This window comes from Solanum verrucosum, unplaced genomic scaffold (genome assembly GCF_900185275.1).
Source record: "Solanum verrucosum unplaced genomic scaffold, falcon-dt-bn FXZP01000047.1, whole genome shotgun sequence".
Lineage (NCBI taxonomy): Eukaryota > Viridiplantae > Streptophyta > Magnoliopsida > Solanales > Solanaceae > Solanum > Solanum verrucosum.
In genome coordinates this window covers 169,712-193,771 of record NW_026020155.1, presented here as the reverse complement: position 1 = coordinate 193,771, position 24,060 = coordinate 169,712, and the positions used below count along the sequence as shown (strand labels likewise).

The window sequence follows — 24,060 nt, the reverse complement described above, 5'->3', positions numbered from 1 at the left end:
TTTTTTTTATACCAAATATATTTTGAAATATAGATACGTTGGGAGAGAGGCGAGTGAGATAGAGGAGAAGTGACCGAGAGAGTCAGTGTATCTCAAATATATATACCTAAAGTACTAGATACATTCCAAATACATTTAGAAAATATATATACATATGAAGAGAGACGAGCAAGAGAATAGAGTTACATATCCTAGATATATGTGAACGACGGTTGAATATAATGTTAAAATATCTAGAACAAATTACACCTAATTTGATCCATATGTATTTGAGTGTGCCAAGTACATGTATCTGACGAAATAAATATAATACGAAAGATAATTTCAAAAATTAAAATAAAGACACGTAATTAGACTCTAAATTAGTGAAATTTGTGTTGTTTGCTCACTATAAAACCATGTCAATTTATCCACTACCTTGTTTAATCGGTTTCGCGGTCCAAATTGTTAGGCCTTTTCAATAGAGATACCAAGCCCAGGAAACATGTCATCGCGGCCCAAGAAACTTTTAAACCCACCAAAAATATCATACTTTTGCAGAAATTATTTTAATTTTAATAAAAGGCAGAGGAAAATATAAGAAAGGGAAAAAAGGTGTGAATGAAGAGAAAAATGGCAGAAAGGAGGAAAGAAGGAAAAAATGATGGGAAGAAGGAGAGAAGAGAATCTGGGTGGCCATCAATCAAACTCAAATTAAACCTTGAGGTCAATCGCCTCAAAGATAACGATCTCATTACCGTACGGATTCATTCTTTCCCCTTTTTACACTAAAATTTGTTGTGTTTTCGCCTAAATTTTCCACTAATTTTTGATTGTTTGTTTATCTTCTTTATATTGGTTTTCTTTTGACGGGACATGCTGTTAATGATATGAAGCTTAGGCAAATCATGAAACTCGTTGTTTAAATAATTCAAGCATAACCCCTATAACTTGAGATTTTGATACATTTGTCATAATTGTGAGTGATTTGAGCTTAATTACTACTGCTCTGTTTGTTGATTTAGCAATTGTGTCATGCATTAGAATCACTGATGTTTTTTTGTTTAAATGATTATGAATTAAAGTTTAAATCAGGTTGGATTTATTGTTTCATGTTTATATTCGAGAAGCTCGTTACTTCTATTGTTGTTATGTAGTTGGTTTGCTAAATTGATAATGAGTTTCTCCAAAACAAGGAAGTTCATAGTTCGGGGGGAGGGGGGATAAGTAATAAGATTGTGTAGCTACTGAATTAGCTTACAATGTTTATGTGAAGCCAGAAGGTTGCTTAAAATTGTTGAAGGATACAGGTGTGTGTCACTTGTAAGAATTTTCAGTTAGATTGGATGATTCCACCTTTGATCATTGTTGTTTCGTTGGTTGACAATCTGAGAAATCTAAATAAGAAGTCTATCAAATAAATTGAGTTGAGAGAGTGTTTTGTTGTTGAAGAACCTCCTACCCTACTATAAACAATTAAAGTTTGCTACTTTCACCATGTTCAATCAAAATAACAAAAATAATGAACATCTCTTATGAGCTACGATTAGGATTTATTCTTGATGTGATTATCGGAACAGAGAAACTGTAGGAGAATATATCGTAGATAAAATCAACCAACTTGCCTATTTGACAAGAGTCGAACCGGACACCTTTTTGCTATCACATTAGGAAATAAGAATCTCTCATCTTTGCTTGAATCATGATGTCAAATCACAAGACCTTAATTTAATGATGAAGCTATTATTGGCTTCTAATAATTCCTCTATTTGCTTATATTGTTCAGGTTGAGAATTTCCTTACTCCAGCTGAATCAAAGGCTTTTGTCAAAACTGCAGAGTCAATTGGGTTTGTTCACCAAGGAAGTCGTGGTCCTGCATATGGCGAAGCTTATAGAGACAATGATCGTGTATCTATGCATGATCCTGATCTTGCAGATGCAATGTGGAGAGCTGGACTGAACAAATTATTTTCTGACATCAAAATTCGAGGCAAAGTTGCTGTTGGATTGAACCCCAATATTAGATTTTACAGGTTAGGTGTATTTTCGTCATTAAACTGTGATATTATTATGACATTTATGTGATCCTTTGCCCTGCTGTGTGGTAAACTTACTTATTTGGATAAAATGTGGCATATTTAAGAAATATACTTTATTGAGTTTGATAGACATTGACTAGATTGAACAGGTCATAATCAACCATGTCGTTTACCTACATGGTGGTGGTAGCGATCATCAGATGCAGGACGAGATAGTGAAAATCCAAAATACCATATGGCAGCAGATAAATAACAAATTGAATGCTGATTTTTCCTGGTTTTCTGGGGAAGTATTGATAGTTTCTTGCTTTGAAGGGTCATGAGGTAGTCAACATATAGGTGACTGTTTGAAGCTTATGATATCAAATAGATTGGGAACTCCTTCCAGTTTTATGAATCGTGTTTTTTACCTTCTAACCAAGTACATCCATCTTGTTTCTGTTTTCTTTCCAGTAATTTCAACGAAATGTCTAAACTGCTTTGACTGTTATGTACAAAATGCTTGTCAACTTACCATTCCCTTTCCTAATCTGAAATAGTAGCAATCACATGAATGTTTTTGAGGTAACACTATTTGTATCAAGAAAAGCGGTGTAGCCTTTAACTATTTAACTTGTTGCAGTTTACCCTCTTAGCATTTTCTTTGTGGCAAATTGACCCCTTCAGCTTTTCAAACGTAACCACTTGCCCTTACTTCAGTTTTCATTAATGGACTGTTAGGCTCTTGGGTATAATATGGACTCTTTACTGTTTTTTGTTTCTTCAGTGGCAGTTTGGCACAACACTGTGTCACCTCACTCCTCTTACTTCACCGTTGTTTGTTTGCTTTTTTCTTCCTCCACGCCCAATTGCTACCCATCCCACCCCAATTCCTCCAGCAGCAACTTCCTCTTCCAAGTAACTCCCCATCCCCAACTTCTTCTCTTCTTCCTTTCCTTTTTATTGTTTTCTCTTCGTTGCTTGTTTGAAATGAATTCAGACTTCGGTGCTAACCAAAAGTTCAAAAGAAAAAAGAAGAAGAAACCACAAGTCCACAAGAAGGAAAACCAGATTTGATTCCCAAAACAGTTTATAAACTCACAACCAATTTAAGTTTTCTCAAACAATCAGTAGCATAGATATAGCTAGGAAGACAAGCAAACCTTGGGGTATCTATTCTGCTGTGCTGGAAGAAAATGTGGCATACAAAGTAATACAGTCTTTACAAGATTCAACTTTTGGTTGGAGCTGCTGAAATGAAATACATGATATTTGAAAGTGGAATTTGGAATGAATAAGAAAATAACAAGGAATAAAGCAGTAAGTAAGAAAGGGATGATAAAAGTAGCAGCAAGAAGTTGCAACCAGTGCTGTGGTGTTTGAGGGAGCTGTTGGGGCAAGGAGGAAGAAAGAAGTAGGAAGAGGGTTGGTGCACTGGTGTTGTGCTGTGAGGAAGAAATTGTGTAAAGTAACTGTATAATTAATGAAAGATGACAGAAGGAGAAATTTACTATGTTATGTAAAGTTGACACTTTACAATAATTGCCACAAAATATTGTTGAGTTAAAATATCCACAAATTAAATAGTTAAGGGCCTTCACAGCACTATTCTCTTTATATTAGTTATCAAATTATATACTTCAATTATATATGGTTTGATGATGTCTAACATAACAATTAGTTGCTATCTGTTTAATAAACTTTTGTATACTATTAGTGTCGCTTGTTTGAAACATTCTCTTAGTTTTCCCTCTGGTGTCAGGGCCTTCGCAGCCATTTCTTTTCCTTTTCTCCACATTTGTGATTCTCATTTCCTTTTCCTGAGTACATGGTAAGGTGGACATTATAACAAATGTTTGGTCCTCATCAAGTAACTGTTGTTGCTCTCTAGGTACAAGGCTGGTCAGAGATTTGGACGGCATATTGATGAAAGTGTTGCCATTGGAGAAGGGAAGCGCACACACTACACTTTGTTAATATATTTAAGTGGTGGTCCCAAATCCAAAACCAAAGTTGATAAAGATTCTCAGGATTCATTGTCTGAGAGCCTTGTTGGAGGGGAAACTGTCTTTTACGGTCCAAGAAACGCTTTGGTTGCCGAGGTACTATTCTCCCCTTTTCAGAAATGCCACTCCCACTCTTTCTTCAATGTTCCCATTCCCGATTGCCCTTCACACATGTAGACATGTATTACTTATTTTAGATGTGTTTCTTCATATTTCAGTTACCTGCATAGAAGGCAATCAATCAATCATGATTTGTTATGCTATATATCCTATTGTAAACTGCATAATGTGGCATCAATTAGAGAATAATGGCATGCTTTTCTTGAGTAAAAATCTGATTTTGTTATGCTATTTATATTTAACATTGTATAGGTACCTCCGACCGAAGGAATGGCTCTTGTTCACATTCACGGGGATAAATGTATGTTGCATGAAGCTCGGAATGTCACTAAGGGTATCAAATATATATTACGATCTGATGTTGTATTTGCTTGAACAAATGCTAAGCCTAAATGAATCATATTTGATTTCTAAACTCCGTTGAGTTAATGAGCACAAAATCTCTTCAACTTGTTGTAATTCCTCTACTTCTATTTCTAACTTCATTTTATGTCAAACTACTGCTGTATTCTGCCATAAATCTTTTTGCTTCGGGCGTTGCCCTGTAAAGAATTTCAGTTATACTTCTGTATCACACTGGAAAAAGCACTTGGATTAAACATTGAATCTTTCATGAGTCTGGACTGGTGATAGGATTACTTTCATTAATATTCACAGGAAAAGGTGGGATGTCTGATATTTTTTCCTTTATAATTTTGTTGTTTGGAGGGAGTTGAGTTGGTTGCTTCTTACGTAATTGGCACTGTCAATCATAGAGCACAATTATTGTTTTTCTCGATTGAACTGCTGTGAAATGCTTTTACTTGAGCCGAGAGTCTATCGAGAACGTATGTTGCTCGAACTGTTTGTGTCGGATTCTCCAAAATTAGTGTGTTTTTGGTGAATCCGACACGGGTGCGACATCGCAAGTGAAGAGTTCGTGCAACTTAGTCGGAAACAGCCTCTCTACCTCCCAAGGTAGGGGTAAAGTCTGTTAACATTTTATCCTTCCTAGACTCCATTTGTGGGATTACACTAGGTATGTAGTTGTAGTAGTCATAGAGTAAAATTAATGTCTCTATTGCAATCTATTGAGATACTTAAGAAGAAGCTAATATTTGTAGGTGGAATACATTGATATGTGTACCCCATCTTAGAATCTACGAGCTTGTATTATATCTCAATTTTGATGACAGAATATTTGAAAGAAACTGTATGCGTACGGTGAATACAATTTAGAGGATAGATTATGAACAACAAGCAACATTGATGATATTATTCTTCCTCTGCTACCTCTTCACCTTACAAGGGAATAATCAAGGTGCATAGATATTTCATACTAGTATTTCATTAAGCCTCAGTTATTAGACAGCAAAAAGAACAAACATAGGTACAAACACACTCATTTCTCAGTTCACAGCTCTGCAGTTGAGTCTAACTTCTGCATTTTCAAGGACACCAACATTTCCAAGCTTGATCATTGAAGCAGCAAATTCCCTGAAGAACACAGTTTGGTCATTGGCAAATGCCTTAACAATCAATCCAGTCCTGTAGTCATTCAACAAACTCTGGTCTGATGCAAAAACACCTTTGCCTGAAATAATTTGCTTGTAATAGTTGTTGTCAAATACTGATGAAGTTGGGTCCAATAATTGTCCTGCATTGCGATCACTGTTGGGTTTCGGGCATTTCTGCTTTAAGCTCTGTGCAAATACTGCGTTCAAGCTCGGGTCAGTGTCGTGCACTGAGCTGAAGTTATGAAGTCTGCCTTCAAATGAAGAGCAGTGTGAGAATCCAAGTGTGTGTCCACCAGAAAGAGCAACCAAATCTTTCACTCCCAATCCCCTGTTGGCAAAGCTCTGAATGAGTTGGCTTGTGTTGAAGGATGGAGCAGGTAAGTTTACTGTCTCATTGGCCCTTGACACCCTTCCATCTTTTCTTCCTTTTAGTACATTCCAGTATGGACCTCCAGACTACAAAATTGATCAGACATGAAGTATTTATGAGCTTATGATTACAGTTTAATCAGTGAATTTAACTTATATACACTGACAACGCCTTGCTAGCTAGTAGTATATTTTAACTGGTCATATAGTGTTATTTACTGCTCGTGAATTAACAATTTAGTAGGGAGGATGATGAAGTAGTACCATGGCCACGACATCTCTAGCTGCGATGGCAACTATGTCAGCACAAGAAACAGTTGTTGGGCAAGCCTTTTCGAGGTTAGTTTTGACAGCATCAATCACATAGAAAGCTCCAAGAGAGAGGTTAGGCGGACCATCTTTCTCTGCTTTGTTTTCTGGTGTTGAATCCAGTAGAACTGATGCATCACATCCCTGTGAATAATCATTAACAAAACAGTTTCAATTTCCATCTCTTTCATGCATCTATAATATAATGACTTGCATTATGCACACAATTAATACATACTCTAATGAAACAATCATGGAAGAACATCCTGAGAATACGTGCTGGGACTTTAGGATCAAAAAACGAAGCATTGCGAATTGTTTGATAAATAATATCTTCAGCATGAGGACATGTTTGATCATAGTATTGAACTCCAAGAGTTGCACTGCATAGAGGGACTATTAACAAAATAAGAAAAAAGATTGTAGAAAAAGGAGCCATTAATTATGCTTAAACTGGTATCTAAGGATTTAATTAATTAATTGCAACTTGAAAGGAAGATGAGATGATTGTGAAACAGGATTTTGGGTATATATAGCATGGAATGATCAAATAAACAAATAGTATTTTTGGTGTTTGGTGCATGGAGATATTAATATGTACTTTCAAGTCACTCAATTAGTAAAAACAGGGAAGCCTTAGGAAATTTGAAGCTTATTTTGTGCTTTGAGACTAAGCATTTCCAGCGATGCTTTTTTATCTTGTACGATCAACAACATTACTAACAACTCCAAGAATAGTACATTCTTTTACTAGTAGACATTTCTTTTCTTTCAAATATATTTGCTTTTATTTCACTGGGATGATCAAGAGTCTACATCACCCTTTAAGAGATAGAGTGGTCTTTTTAATATGGCTAGCTTGGGTATTCCTTATTGTTTGACTCGAAATTCATTTCTTTATCAGAACATGAGTACTCATTCCAATTTTCATTTATGATATTGGACTCTCATATATCAAATATAATTGTTCACGCACCAGATGTCCGGTCTTGGCATGGGAGGGTGTGTGAAGAGTGGATTTCACATTGTCATTCATGTGTGTTTTTTTTAAGTCTGGTTTCCCATCACCACCTCTATTAAATAAATGTATTGACATATTAAACGAGGCAAACTAATAATGATGCGCTGGAAGTTACCTTGCATGCATGCTTGTTAAAGACGGGACTTGTTGAACTGATGATCATCTGATATATGCAATATGTTTTCCCTGCATAGTAACTCCGTAGTTACGATGAGAATTTGGAATTTAGATTTTGTAAATTTAGAATAAGCATAATCATATCAAATGTAAAAAAAAAAAAAAAAAAATCTTTTTCTTTTTGTACATATATAAATAGTTCACGAGTGGAAAGTACTGGTGAATCTATAAAACTCGTCTAGGAAAAAAAAGCTTCTCCATTAATGTCAAGGAATCAGGGTCGGACCAGAAAATGAGGTATATATATAGTTCGCCAAAGTAAGTAACTTTAGTCTAGATAATGTATATAGTAAGAAAAAAATTATATATTTATGTATGTACAAATTAAATTCAGAACTCAATTATGAACACTTGATATACTATTTACAAGGTAACTAATAAACTAATAAAGGTGTGTATATAGGTAATTTATCCAAAAAAAAATGAGGTAAGGGAAAGAAAAATGAGAGATGGGCCTCACTAACACCTCGTTTGGATGGTTGTTACATGTTGTATTGTATTGTATTGTTAGTTTAAATATATTTTTGTTTTAATTATTACTTAAATTATTGTGAATTGTATTATTTAAATATCGTTAGGTAACGACGAAAAGACCCATCTTATGTGATTTAGTGTGATCGCGTTGTTAGCTTAATATTTTCTTCCCATTTTGTCTTTATTTATTATTTAATACATTTCATCTTTTAGTGTACTTTTTCATACTAGCTCTAACCGTACCCTACTTTTCTTTAAAAAATACAATATAATACATTATAAAATAATACATAACAATCATCCAAACAAAGTGTAATGTGGTGAAAATTCAAATAATCAATCATGTAAATTCATGTAATTATGTGTGGAGTTTTTCTTTAACGTAAAACACAAAGAACATAGAGTTTTTCTCTGTTTTAGTCAAAGATGGAAAGAGTAAGAAGCACATGATATATATAGAGAGAGAGAGATACATATATGCTAAACAGAAGTAATTAACGCACCATGGAGAACGTTAAAAATCCTTTTGTCTAATGTATATAACATGAGAATATAGTCTCACTAATGAAGTCTGAGGAGGATGATGTGTACACAGTATTATCAAGTTGTTTCTACTTTTTCTAGGCCATATTAAGTGAATTGTTGAAATTTGGTACACCTCTTAAGAAATATATTTAAGGACATAAATTTAAGACTATTTTTCATTATTATCCTTTTGATTATATTTAAATTATTCTATTAAAAATGTCAAGTAATTAAGAATCTCATTAAATGAAGAATAAATATACTAAAAAGGAACAATTCTCTTAAATTTTAAGTAATTCACTTATTTTAAACTATGAAAAAAATCTCAGTCATTCACTTAATATCAACTAAGAAGAAGTAATAGATAACGGTTGTTAATCTGTTTCTTTCAGGTTGGTCTAAAGCTTCAAGGCAAACAGATGGTAAGGTACTAAGAGGTATACACGTATATACATACATAAAAAAAAAAACTTGGCTGTACTTGAAAAGATAGTACTTCTCCTAGATTCAAGGGGAAGAAAGAAAGAATAACTACCTTATGGTTGGAGTTTTTTTTCTTTTTCCTACCCGATGTCTGAGTCCGTATTGATGTCCTGATTAAATTCGAATCGTGCATCATTCATTTGGGAATGTCGTTCCCAACATGATTTTCTCCTTATCTAGAATTCAAATCTGAAACCTCTGATAATTATGGGTGAAACAGTTCCACCACTAAACTACTAACTTTCCTTATAGTAGGCGTACATTATAACAACAGAAGCTTTAATTATTCCAGGGTTTGTTATTTTAATGAATTAATTAAGAGTATATTGTACACGTTTTACACTATATATCAAGTTAAACTAGTATATAGTAATATTCAGTGGGTAATTAGTTTCACAAGAAGTCTGATATGTATGTTGACTTGTAAAATAGTGAAATAAGTGTTGGGATATATACTATTAACCATGTGTTAAGAAATAATATTTATTATAGAATAAATATTTGCTCAATTTTAATAGATCATATATTCGTTTATGATGTCTATTTACTTATATAGTAGATGATTTAGTGTGTAGAGTTTTAGCTTATACACAGAGGATTAAATCATCGGTTCTTATAAGTATAAAGTTTTTTGTTCACAATCTAGTATGGAAATTGGACATGTCATCGGTACGATTGTAGCACAAGATTATAGGTAATTTATCTTGATTATGGGAACGGTATAGTTCCAACTTCTTGTGCTAGTGCATTTTGTATGTATTGAACGGGATCGAGTAGAGATAGTTGTTTTAGACTGATTGACAAAACATATTCTCTAAACTATTAAATGTACTTATATTCTTAATCCTGATATAACTATTATGATTTGTATATATTAATTATCATTTTGATTTATTAAAAGGTGAGATTCTGAGATGGGTCAATATGTCTGGTAAGTTGGATGATAATAATATATATTGGTGAAATAATAAGTTAGTTGATGAAATCCATGTCTCGTTATAGAGATTGATTGAAATGTCTTTTTGAGAAACTTATAAGTTTTCATCGTGTCAAACCTTGCAAGTGGATTTATGAATCCGACACATGAAATAAGTTAAGTAGTGCTCTAAAGGAAATTAATCATTAAGTTAAATTCGTCAGTAATTTAATTTATTGATTAGTATCTGAAATCTTAACATGGGGAATTACATAAGTATTTAATGGGGAATTACGAAATATAAATAGAGGAGTGCAATTACGAATTTCTAGTGGAATGATTTGTAATTTATTATGGTAAGAATAATTCAAATCAATTATTTGGAATTATTTTCATAATAGGAAGCCTCAGTAATTAATTTTGTGGTCCCTCCAATGCCCATATTTAACTAGAACTCAGAATCCTAATTCTAAAGGGAAAAGGGGAGAGACGTTAGTTTTCTTATAAAAAGAAAACTAGCGTGTATTTTTCGATTGAAGAAAAATAACATGTGTTTGGTTCTCCTCTTTGGACTGTGAAGAAATCTCTATAATTAGGGATTCTTCTTGCCCTAGATTGATTAGTTTTCTATTCATACTTGCCCACCCAAGTATTGAGAGAGTTCAGATGTGAACTTGGGATCACTGTAGAAGACCATAGCTATCTTGCAGATTCACTTGAAGGTCTGTCTAACTTGGGGATTCGCTTGAAGGTATCTGTTCACGCTTCAAGAGGTATTTATCGAATTAAATTTCAATATGTTTATGTGTTCTAGCATGATTATGTGATCTAGCATAAATGATTATTGATTATCTTTTATTCATGTAAGCAGTAAGATTCTAGTATGCTTCCGCTGTGCATATATGTTTTCCAACAATAAGATGTGAGGTTAAAATTGCACTAATAATATAAAGAAGAAAAGTACATTAATAATGTATATAACTGAAGTCGTTGGATTTTATTGAAGACGAGATCATGTTTCTTGTGATAGGAAAGCCACGTACTGTAATAGATTTCATTGCCATGTGTAAAAGAGATATTTAGTGACAATAAATTTTCTGTTTAGAATTGTTGTAAAGATATTTAGTGATAATTGAGTTAATGCTATTACATTCCGAGTCACTAAAGTGTTTAACGAAATGTTGATTATAAATACTCATATTATATTATTATAGTTAAATATAATATAATAATATTAAGTATAAATTAAAGGAACCACATATTATAAGTACTAAATAACATCCTATCCCTTCTAGTTTTCTATTTACCAAAAATCTCTTAAAAATGATGTTTGCGGGATACATAGTGTTGTGCACGGGATACATTAGGTTTGATACATTCCACATAGCGGGATACATAGCGTTGTGCACGGGATACATGCGAGATACAGAGGCGTATCCAGGAATTCGTCAAGATGGGTGCATGAATACGAAAAAATGCATCTTAAATATAAATTTGATAAGTTTGACTTTTAGGTACTTAATATGAACCATTAAATTTTTAAAATTATAGGTCCAAAATATATAATACTATTAATTTTAAATTTTAATATACACATTTGATTTAATTATATAAAAATCTTATAGTGCAAAGTTTTAGGAACTTCCAATGTAAGGCACTTGAAAATTTTGAAAGATTAAAGGAAAAAAACAAAAGAAAAATTAGTTGAAATGTCAAAAGTATAATCGATAACCACTTGGAGAGGTGTTACTCAAAAGGACAAGATAGATATAAGACTTAAATTTGTATCCTTACTTAGAGAGGTGCACTCAATCATTATTGTATTATTATATGATACTTTAAATGTGGGTTCACACATCTATATTTAAATATTTTAAAAAAATATAACACTATTATATATGACTAGAGAGGGGAGCATGGGTTCACGTGAACCCACGGCACCCCCTCTAAATACGCCCCTAGCGGGATACATAGCGTTGTGCACGGGATACATAGCGTTTGATACATTCCACATAGCGGGATACATAGCGTTGTGCACGGGATTCATGCGGGATACATAGGTAAATAAAGGATTTTTGAAATTTTTGAAATAAGTAGAGATAAATGGATATTAAGGTAAGTAAAAGAGTGTAGTTAAGTAATTTGTCCTAATATTAATTATATTATTACCGCAAAATCTTTTGTTTGTTATGGTGTGATGGCTCAACATTGGCCCAATTGTATGGATTAGCATTTAGCAGTTTATAGATTAATATGATCGTAGCCCAAACCGATTTAAAATTGTGAGTAGTTTTTTTTTGGAAAAAGAAAACAAAAACAAAAATTGTATTAAAGTTAAAAAAATTTAAGTAGTAGTAAAATGTTTGAAATTTTTCACTTTGAAATAATTGTACTTTTCTTCTGTTTCAACTTGTTTATTTTACTATTCTTTTTAATTTGTCTCAAAGAGAATGCTTTTTTTTCTTTTTTTTTGGCATATCTTTAATTTAAAACCACAAGATTTAAAAGTGTTCTTTAATTTTTTAAAATTTTGTATTAAGTCAAAATAATTGGACAAATTAACAAATTGAAAGGAGAGAATATGTGTTAGTAAGTTAGTAGTTAGCTTGTGAAGTTTGTTATAGCTACATTATTAATTAGGTTAAGTGGTAGTTAGTTGGTTGCCTAATACACTATAAATAGCTTGTATTAACTCATTCTTGTGAGTTTGTAGTTCAAAATCGATGTGTCCTTTACAAATTTGACATTTTCTTGATTCTTGTTTTCTTTTACTTTTTGTATAACGAAGTTTCTTCCGTGGTTAAGATAATAAAGGTCAAAGGTAGGTTTAAAAGATTAAATTGAAGGACACATGCCAATGATCCTAAGAAAGAGACATAAATTGTGTCACAGGAGATCATTAGCACTTAACTCCAGCAGGGATAGTTGAATATTAGAGTTGTCAATATGAATCTGTTTAGTTCATACTAATGACATGAGCTTTATGACTTGAGGGTTGGAAACTTGGAGTGGTCCATCTTGTTAACCGGATGGACCTTAGAATATTCAACACAACCTAGCTCTTCATTATTTTCTTAAATAAATTAATGTTTTTATAATTTAAAAAATAAAAAATCATGATTTATTTTTACAAGATAATATTACATAATGTCGCTATTCAAGTCTTACTTTCATAATTAAATAATCCCAACAACACTAATCAAGTACCGTAAAAAATCCAATAAGACTTCCACGACACTTATATATAGCACATATACATTCAATACAAACACGTTATCTCTATCAAACACACTTGGATCCGATAGATATCAGCTAGGTTGTGTTTAACATCTTTATTTTCTTCTATATGTACAATGCATATACATTGTTAGTTGGTTAAACACAAAGAAATAACTAAATTTTAAGAACTAATAATATTTAAATTAATATAAAAAGATATTACCAATTTGGTTATCTACGTGATGACTGATGAGGCTATAGAACTTATTTAAATTGACTTTTTATGTATAATTTTTTACTTTTATTTAAGCTAAATCCAAATCAACTCTAAAAGAGAAGCGATACATCAGACATGGGAGGCGAACCCAACAAAATACTATAATAGTTATTGAATGATCGTGAGTTCGAATCTACCTATTTAGCAATTTTGATATTATAAATAAACCCTTGTAATAAAAAGATTAAAAATGAGTTGTTGGCTAAAATTGAACCTAGGTCGCAGGGATGGATTCTCTTACTTCTACCAGCAAACAACTCTATGTTTTTATATTCCTATAGAGTTGTTATATTCCTTATTTCTGTTAATCTCTCAAGATATACATACATGTAGGTCCGCCTCCAAGTGCAACTCATTCTTTTTAGAGTTTGGACATTTTATTCTTCAATTTAATTTCTTTATGCTACTACTGTTATAAATGTGCAAAGAAAAAGGCTGTAAATTTTAGGGGAGTTGAGATGATATCCTTCAAGATTATATTAAAACAGTACATCATATGCCACGTGTCAACTTTAGAGGAGGTAGTCCCTACATGACAACTAAGAGTACACCACGTGTCAGAAATTCCCAGCCTGTTCTGTTGTCCCCACGTCAAATAGGACCCCCCACCCCCCAAAAAAAGCAGCAGACCTAAAGACAAACCTGAAAGGTAGTCTTATTAGTAGCCAGTGGATCACCACGCGGGCCGCATCGAATACTGAGCATGGGGCCCATTCTCCTAGAAGTGGGTCCTACCCTTCACATGACCTAAATATCTTGCCCACTTTTAATTTCATTTTTATTTGGTGCCCGATATTCATATTGATTGAGAAATTTCAAATTAGGATCTCATACTCAAAAAAAACTCAAATTTAAAACCTTTTAATTAAGAATGAAAAAATAATTACCACTCTACCACAAGTATGATTACCTAGTTGGTATGTGCCCCACACCTGTACCATTCTTATTTATCAATTATCTAAACATATTTTCATAGACCTCGTAAAAAAGGATAGCCATAGCCTTTGAATTAAAAAAATCAATTAAATTTGAAGTTTTAAGACCAACCCCTCTCTTAATATTATTTTGGTAAATTATGGTCCCACTAGCGGCTATTGGTGACCCCACCTTCTACTGTGTATTGACTAGTATTCATTGCCCTCTATCCATCTTTAGTGGGCCATACTGTCTACGTGGGTTACTCTAAAGTCACATGTAATTTATGAAGTAATCCAAGTGCACGGGGCATATGGCCCCAAAGATAAGTGTTACACACGATAATACAAGAACAAAATATGGTCCCACGTTTAGTAAATATAAATAGGATTAAAACCAATCCAACCTAACCAAAAATCGGATTAATTATTTATTGAAATATATATACCTCTTATTATATTTTGGTACAAATTTTACTTTTTTTTAACTAAGATAGATAATGGATAGAGCACATTAACAAGCACTAAAAGGCAAAAAATTGAGTGCCCCAAAACTAACAAAACAGCAAGTTGACATTGAAAATTGACCAACCCATGTCATCACATCACAGCAGAGCAACCTCCTTTCCTACCGGAGGAATCAGATTCTAATTCCATTTGCTTTTTCTAACCTAATTTACAAGCAAAATGTTAAATCAGCTACGAACTAGACCCAAAAAAAAATCTTTTGAAAAACTACAGCTAGATGCACATTAAAAAAAACAAAAGTTATATGGGGTCTAGAACCCTAATCAGGATTTAGAAGAGGAAGTTTGATCATTTTCACTGGAGCCAGAACCAACCATAAACTGAAGCTCTCTCTTGTCATAAATCTCCAATGAAAAATCCCTAAGCATCTGTGTAGTACTTGTGGTTGTGGAACCAGTAGAACTCGAACTTGGAGCCATGGTTGAAGCAACAGTGCTTAACTTGTCTCCATTGTTATCACTTTTTGACACACAAGAGCTGCTCAAATGAACCTCATTAGCAGCAGAGACCCCTCCTGCTGCATAACCCATACCAGGTTGCATTGCAGATACAAAATTTGAAATGGGTCTTCCAGGTACGTTAAATATTGGAGTGGCCCACAACTGAGCCCCAACTGTTGTATTAGTGCCTGGCGGCAGCATATAGAAAGTTGCCCCACCGGTAAATGCAGTGGTTGGTACAAGTCCATTCCCAGAGCCCACTGGCCAGACAGGAACAAGACCTTGTGGGGCAATGGGAGCCACGGGTGCAAAATTTGACCCCTCATGTACGTCATAAAACTCGCTATTTGCAGCCCTTTTCCTTCTCTTCGTCGAGCTTTCTCCCTCGTTTGCCGCCGGAGAAGTCGTCGGTATTTTCAGCGTTCCGTTTACTGATACGGCGATGGCCGGAACCGTACCCGTTCCAGTAGCGGCAATGATTGCTGGCTCGGCGCGTTCTAGAAGCCACCTTATAGTTTCACCTTCCGATTTATGACCTAGTTCCCGCGTTAATTGGAAGATTCTAGCAGCACAAGCTGCCGGCATACGGATTCGCCGACCACGGCCTTCGACTTTCGTGTGCCGGTCCTTTGAAGATCTTTTCACCGGCTGTTTCTCTACCTTTTGCAATTGCATATTCATCCCAACTGACGTAGAAACTCGCAAATCGTTTTCCTCCGGTTCTTCCTTTAACAACAGCACCATATCGGTTGACGGCGCCGGAGATGGATCCACCCCTTCCGCATCCGTGACATTCCCTACCGCTGCAATGGTGTATTCATGAGAATCGCCAAGTAACGGATCAATCTTCGAGTCGTTCACCTCGTCATCTTCCTGTTCAATGTTTTGGTTGTTCTCAACACTGGCCATTTTGCAGAAAAATCCAAACACAGCAGCAGATAGCTGAAATCCGAAAAATAAAATAGTTACAAACCCCAAAATTTAGAACTGCAATTAAACCCACAGAAGGCATGAAAAACGATTATGAATGACGAAAAATCAGAACAAAAAATAATAATGATTTGCCAGACTTGATTCCGAAACAGTTTTTAAGCTCATAACCAACTTTTCATAGCATAGATCTATAATAAAAGGACAAAATGAAGTAGCAAACCTTGTGAGTATGTATTCAGCAGTGCTAGAAGAGAAAGTACGATAGGTTGGAAATCTTATGAAAAATACCTCCTTCTTCTTCTTCACGAACACTTGTATGGAATATATCACATGATACAGAGTAATGCATTATACAAGATTCAACTTTTGGTTGGAGGTGCTAAAATGAAATACATGGAAAGAATAAGAAAATGACAAAGGAATAAAGAAGTTGCAGGGGAGAAAAACTAGTGCTGTGGTGGTGTGTGAAGGAGCTCTTGGGGGCAAGAAGGAAGAAGAAAATAGGAACGCTGGTGTATTGTAACTGTGGTATGTGAGTAAGAAAGGAGGATTGAGTTCCTATTCTGAAAGCTTTAAAAAACAGAAGAAAATTAAAATAACTACAATATCCCAAAAAGTGACTGTGTAATTAATGAAAATTGACTGAAGAAGAAATTAACAATGCTATGTCGGGAGTGCTACTCCCAAATGGGTCATGAGTAATTCGAATTTAGTTAGAGCTTTAGGGATCGTTTGATAGAGTGTATAAGAATAATATAAAATATGGTGTATTAGTAATGTTTGCATTAGTAGTGTTCGTATTAGTAATACTTGCATTAGTTATGCAAACATTATTTCTTATACACTGTTTGATTTGATATATTAGAAATAACAAATCTTGCATAATTTCTATTAAAAAATATATGTTTACAAATATACCCTTCACACTTTATTTATTTGTACACTTCCTTTGCAACAAAGTTCTTTGCTAAAACATCAAAAAAAAAATCTTTGCTAAAACATCATTAACTCTTCTTCTTCTTCTTCTTCTTTTTAAAAATAATATTAAATAGTTGTACTATTGCGTCAAAATATTTTTGTGAAAAGTTGGCAAATACTTTTTTTAATCAAATTTATCGTCACAATAGTAAAAATTTTGATTAAATTATATTGAAATTGAATTTATTTTATTTTATTTTTAAAAAAAAAGATACTTAAGAGGTCATAAAGCCTATTAAGACACCAAAAAATTAAAAGACACCGAAAAGCAAATCAAAATAAAAACAAAAACTTATGACAACAAAGAAAATGAAAAGGCTTTAAGGGTAGTTTTGTAATTATTTAATTTAATGCAAGTGTTAAAATGTTATGTATCTAATACCTAGAATTCCTTGGTATTAGTAATACTCAAGTTAATACACAATAGAGTGTATAACTAACACTTGCATTAGTTATACATGACATGAATAAGCGTATCAAACAAAGTATTATTAATACACACACCTAATGCATGCATTATATTTTAGACACTCAATGAAAAAATAAAATGCGAGAAGAAAATTATGCTAGGTAAAAAGTTGATGAGATAAAGATCAAACTAGACCTTAATGGATTGGTGTTACTTTATTTTGATTCTTAATATATTTTAGATAAAATGATTTATAATTTATAATATAATAAAAGATATATTTTGATAATTTTACCCTAAATTTAATAGATTGTCAAAAAATAGTGTTAAGTTCAATAATGGGTTTCACATGACTAATAAAATCTATCAATTGTTATTTTCTTTTCTAGCTTCTCCTGCTCTTTGGATTTCTTTCCTTTTATTCTGCCCGATTTTCCCTAATAATATTAATAGCCACATGAAAAATAAAAAGTAATGAAGCACGATAAGTAGTTTAGAAACCTCTTTATGATATGTCTCTTCTCCTCATACATCTATTCTAATAATTTTATCAATCTTTTTGGAGATGGATACGTCATACAAATGGTGAATTTCGTTAGTTACGTAGATATACAATTAATGTTAACATTAGGTTTAGGATAAAAAATTAAAATAAATATAATTTGTTATATATTAATGATAATTTCAATTGTAGTATATGATGAATACTTTATAAAGTATAGATGTTTTAAATTGAATAGATACATATGTTTGTGAAAGAATATGACTGACTATTATAAGAAATCATGTGTTCATGAAAGAACGTGACAGTTATGAAAAGTCATATGTTCATAAAAAAACATGATTCTTATAAAAAGTCATTTGTTCATGAAACAATTTGACTCTTATAAAGAGTCATCTCTTAAGTTCTATAAATATAAAGGCTTTCTAGAAATAGCCTAAGAAAACTTTGCATGTATAAACCAAAAAAGCTTTGTTGTATATAATTATTTATATTTACCCCAATATGTATATGAGCAATATCTCTTTAAAAAAAGTGATTACACGCCTCAAAACCATCTTCTTCTTCAATTATATTTTCTACTATTTTTTTATAACAATATATATGTTAAAGAGTCAAGGAACACCATCATTTTGATAGTTTTTTCCCCCTAAAGTTTACATATCCGCCAATTAAATAGTTAAGGGCTTTTTCGACATTGCCGCCTTTATATTATCAAATTATACTGTTCAATTATCTGTGGTTAGATGAGGTCTTAACATAATGCAAATGGTTCAACATGTTTAATAAAGTTTGGTATACTGTTACGGATTATTTGATAAAGTGCATTAGAAAAGAAAATGCATATACTAATTTTGTAAATTATCCATATTTTGTTTCAACCTGTATGTGTACCTTTATTTGGTACATTAGCCTTAGATATATATATTTTATTTTATATTTTGCTATTTGTAATTAATACATGAAAATTTATGATATTAACATGTGAAATTTAATGCATTTATTATCATGGTTAAATAAATAATTATCCCTAATTTTTTTAATCTTTTCCACCGTATTATAGATAATATTATTTTTTAAACAAATATTCATTATTTTTTTAAAAAAACTTATGCAATAAAAACAATGCATATTATTTTTAATGTATCAAACTAAATATTGCACAAAAAAATAATTTCAGTATAAGTAACCCAAAAATAACAAATACTAACATCATCATTATTTGTACACATGCTATATATCCTATTGTAAACTCCATAATGGCATGCTTTTCTTGAGTAAATATCTGATTTTGTTGTGCTATTTATACTTAAAATTTGTAATATAAAATGATTTAATTAAACTTTTTATTGAAAGGAAAATAAATATTACTTATCAATTTTTAAATTTAAAATCAAAATAAATTTATTGAATCAAATTGATTTGATTTTCAATTTGGATAGTCTTAGCCAGTGGACCACCACGCGGCCGCCTGAAAAAGTGTGCTGAGGGCCCACTCTCCTAGAAGTGCCCCACAAATATAATCTCTCTCTACCATTCTTATTTATTAAGAAAGTCAAATCAAAATTTAATTAATCACTAAAATTATGTTCAATGAGTGAGTATATGTAACTTATTTCAATTGAATGAACATTTGTATGTTTGATAAAATAATTTTATTAGTCATTTTTAATTTAAATAAGTTTTTTTAGTTATGGACATCATGAAAATGCCTAAAATTTTATGAATTATTGAGACTAATTCATATATTGAATAAGGTAATTAATTAATATGTACTTGATATTGAAGATATCACTCAATTTTTGTTTTCTTTTTTAAATTGAAGTGAAAGTAAGAAATAAAAACGTTTTTTCATATATTCAGATGTTCGATTAGAATAAATTGAAATTTAAGTGTTTAAATGAAATTGATAGCAAATTTGACGGGATGTCTGTGTGCTAAGCCTTCTGAGGAATTACATCCAATGGGCTTGTAAATTGGTGATTTTTACACCAGATATTAAATTTTAACTTCCCAATATTTGTACTTAGTCATTAAATTTATTTAGATTTTCAAATATTTTAATTTTCCAAAAAATTACTCAGATAACTTTTCAATTTCGAGACTTTCACTCATAAAATTTTAATTTTTTTAAATTAAAATGTATATTCAAACACAACTTTAAATTCTAAAATCACAATTTCAAAATCTCATTTTTTAAAAAAATCTAAATTTATGGCCAAATGGGTCTTAACCTAGGACCCTTTGCTTGTTTCATGGGCTAATCTCTCAGTTTAAAGTCATTTTTTTAAAAAAAACTTGAAGTTCTACAAATAAGGCACCTAGGTCAAAAAGTTTAAAATCACTCACCTTTAAAATTATTTCAATAAATTATGAACCCGTCATTTAGAGTTGTTCAAAATTAAATTAAAACCAATAATTCATACTGAAAAGAGGTTATTGATTTTCCGGTAATGAATTATTGAGTTAGCAATTTCGATAATGATTTTTATTTTTCATATCGAGTTATATTTTTTTAATGATTTGAAATATTTTCTTGAGGGTGATCTAATAATAAATTAATAAATTATATTTATATCATTTGACATATAAAGTCCTTCACTTAAGATTTTAGTTTATACTTTTATTTCTAACTGTCTCATACTCTCAATTATTCCACAAGATGCTAGTGCTTGATTTTGAGCAAAATTGCAATCTATTAACTCATTTGCATGGTACATTTGATTATCACCTTATTTCACTAAATGATTTTCAATGTATTTTTTTTATGTAAAATTTAAATATTTAAACAATAACCAAACTGATAACGATCATTAATAATTGATAAATCAATATCTCAATAGTTCTATAATAATTTAACCTGCTGATAAATTAATAATTAATAAATCAAATCGATAAATTTTAATCGAACCGATGGATACACTGTGTGGTGTTTATTGACTAGTTTTCATTGACGCACCCCTCTTAGGATGGGGACCACTTACCACTCATCCCCTACTTTTTACGTGCGTTACTCTTAAGTCACGTGCATTTTCGAAGTAATTCAAGTGCACGAGGCAAATGACCCCATGAGTCATGACATTGACAAGCACTGCTACAAAGGGATTTTATAAAGTCGGAGAAAAAAAAGGAGATTCATGTGTTACAATACAAACACGAAAAAATGGCACACACTTTTATTAGTAATAATAATTTTTTTTATTAATAATGCTTATATTAGTTATGTTTGAATTATTATATATAAATTATTTTTTATGCATTGTTTGATTTGGTGTATTAAAAATAACATGCATCGCATAAAAATATTTACTTACAAAGATGGTCTTCACAATTAAGGTGAAAAAGATGAAAAAAAGATTTTAAGGGGCAATGGGGTCTTTAACCATGCTAATGCATGTATTAAGAATTATTAATACTTAAAAATCCATGATATTAGTAGAACATACTTTAATACACAATAGAGTGTATAACTAATGCTTGTATTTAATTATACATAGCATGAAAAAATGTATCAAACAAGACATTACTAATACATAGAGTTAATGCTTGCATTATTTTTGCTAATACACATGGGTCGTTTGGTAGAGTGTATTAGCAAAAATAATGCATACATTAGTTATGTGTATTAGTAATGTCTTGTTTGATACACTTTATTGTGTATTGAGGAGGGTATCATTAATATCATGGATTTCTAGGGATTAGTATTGCAAAGGGATTTAATACATGCATTGGCATGGTTAAAAACTCAAAAATACTTTTACATCTTTTCAATGAGTTAATATCTCAAAATGTCAGTCAACTTTGAAAATATATCTAGCAAAATCATTGAATTTTGTTTTATATCAATAACTTTTCTAGATAAATTTACTAAATTGAGTGACCTATTAAGATATTAACTCTCTTTTCAATCATATTTGTAGAGGATATTTTTATAAAAAATATCTTTATACAATGCATACTATTTTTAATATACCAAACTAAACAATTAATAAGAAATAATCAATGCATAATTAATGCAAGTATAACTAATACAATATTAATATTAATACAACTATTACTAGTATACTCAATTTAATATTATTTTTATACATTCTACCAAATTACGTGTTAGCTTTTAAAATCAATCCAACCTAATCAAAACCGTTTTGCTTTTCACAATCACAAAGAGCAAAAATACATAAAATTCAGAGCCCCAAAGCAAACGAAACAGGAAGTTGACATTCAAATAAATTTGACCAACCCATGTCATTACAACAAAGCAAGCTCCTCTCTAGAGGAGGAAACCACATTTTATTTCCATTTGTCTTTTTTAAAGGCTAATTTACAAGCAAACTGTTAAAGCTAAGACAAAGCAGCTATGAATTAGGCTAAAACTTAGCGCCTAATCAAGAACCAACTACATACTTATGGGCCTACAAGACTAGCTAACCCATTCTCTGTCCACTATTGAAAATGTAATCAGGATTTGGTGGAACCAAAACCATTCATAAGCTGATGCACCTTCTTGTTAAAAATTTCCAATGGAGACCCCCTAGTAGTTGTAGTTGTGGCACCAGGAGAAGTCGAAGTTGAACTCGGAGCCATGACTGAAACACCATCACCTAACTTGTTTCCATTCCCAGTACTTTTTGACACACATGAGCTGCTCAGTTTAAGCTCACTAGCACCAACAGCATTGACATTGATCAATGGGCTGGCCCGTAAATGAAGCCCAGCAACAGGTGGCAGCATATAGTACCCATTGCCCACTGGCCAAACAGGAACAACACCTTTTGGGGCAATGGGAGCAACAGGTGCAAATTTTGACTCCTTAAGCATGTCATAAAATTCGCTATTGGAAGCCCTTTTCCTCTTCCTCATCAAGCTTTCTCCCTCGTTAATTGTCGCTGGTACTTTCAACATTCCGTTAACTTGTACAGCAATGGCCGGAACCGTACCAGTTCCAGTGGCAGCAATAATCGCTGGCTCAGCACGTTCCAGAATCCATTTTATAGTCTCACCTTCAGACTTATGTCCCAATTCCCGCGTTAATTGGAAGATTCTAGCAGCACAGATCGGCGACAGACGGACTCTCGTTCCACGTCCTTCCACTGTCGTGTGTTTGTACTTTGCTGATTTTTTCACCACCTGTTTCTCTTCCTCTTGAGATGAGTCCGCTGCAATGGCGGATTCATGAGAATCGCTAAGTAACGGATCAACACCTAAAACGTTCGTCTTGTTAACGTCGTCATGTTCCTGTTCAATATTTTGTTTGTTCTCAACATTGACCATTTTGCAGAAAAATCCAAACTAGCTGAAATCCAAAAACAAAAATGGTTACAAGCAATTAAAACCTCACAAAATTAAACACGCAAAAGGCGTGAAAAACGAAGATTAACAATTGCAAATGGTGTGCTTGTGAGTGATGCAAAATCAGAAAACAAAATGAAGCGATTGAACAGAATTCAGAAAGAAGTTCATTGTTGTTGTCATCATCCTCATCGTTTGTTCTAATGGTTTGACTGATTGTAATTTTCTACAGTAAAAAAGAGTGAAAAAGGAGCATTTCACATGAAAAAACTTCTTGTCATCATCGTCAACGTTTGTTCTAATGGTTAAAGGATAGTTTTGTATAGTGAAAAAGTAGCATTTGACATAAAAAAAAAAAAAAGAACAGGAAAGAAGAAAACTTACAGAGGAGGATAAAAGACCTTGGGGAAAATGGAACCCCACTTTCGTGTTGTGGGTTATATATATACAAGGATAATTTTAGATGGTCATTAAAAAAAAAAAAAAAAAGGTCACGCAATAAATGAGGAGATAATATTAAAGTTATCGTTTAAGGAAGAAAAATGAAGTCATTTAATATATGAAAACATATTATTAAAGTTTTTTTTTTGTTTAGGACAATAGAGTCACTCAATTTAAGAAAATACATTATTAATTTTTTTTAAAGATAAAAAATCACTCAACTTATGAAGATATTT

General features: G+C 32.2%; 4 protein-coding genes across 4 annotated transcripts; 1 reads left to right on the top strand and 3 right to left on the bottom strand.

Moving 5' to 3' along the window:
- The first annotated feature begins 592 nt into the window (after window positions 1-592).
- LOC125828228 (uncharacterized) lies at window positions 593-4,723 on the top strand. Its single transcript, XM_049507542.1, has 4 exons — window positions 593-738; window positions 1,766-2,013; window positions 3,890-4,100; window positions 4,377-4,723. Exons 1-4 carry the CDS (start codon window positions 601-603, stop codon window positions 4,497-4,499), a joined length of 720 nt encoding a protein of 239 aa, XP_049363499.1. The 5' UTR covers window positions 593-600; the 3' UTR covers window positions 4,500-4,723.
- Window positions 4,724-5,433: 710 nt separating this feature from the next.
- Window positions 5,434-6,750, bottom strand: LOC125828225 (peroxidase 66). The gene is made up of 3 exons (XM_049507540.1): window positions 6,537-6,750; window positions 6,254-6,442; window positions 5,434-6,076 (listed from the first exon to the last, which is right to left on the bottom strand). The coding sequence occupies exons 1-3, from the start codon at window positions 6,735-6,737 to the stop codon at window positions 5,513-5,515; spliced, it is 954 nt and encodes a 317-aa protein (XP_049363497.1). The 5' UTR covers window positions 6,738-6,750; the 3' UTR covers window positions 5,434-5,512.
- An 8,345-nt stretch (window positions 6,751-15,095) lies between these two features.
- LOC125828224 (transcription factor TCP19) lies at window positions 15,096-16,193 on the bottom strand. Its single transcript, XM_049507539.1, has one exon. It carries the CDS (start codon window positions 16,179-16,181, stop codon window positions 15,096-15,098), a length of 1,086 nt encoding a protein of 361 aa, XP_049363496.1. The 5' UTR covers window positions 16,182-16,193.
- Window positions 16,194-22,552: 6,359 nt separating this feature from the next.
- LOC125828250 (transcription factor TCP9-like) lies at window positions 22,553-23,365 on the bottom strand. The gene has a single exon (XM_049507566.1). The coding sequence runs from the start codon at window positions 23,363-23,365 to the stop codon at window positions 22,553-22,555; it is 813 nt and encodes a 270-aa protein (XP_049363523.1).
- Window positions 23,366-24,060: the final 695 nt, after the last annotated feature.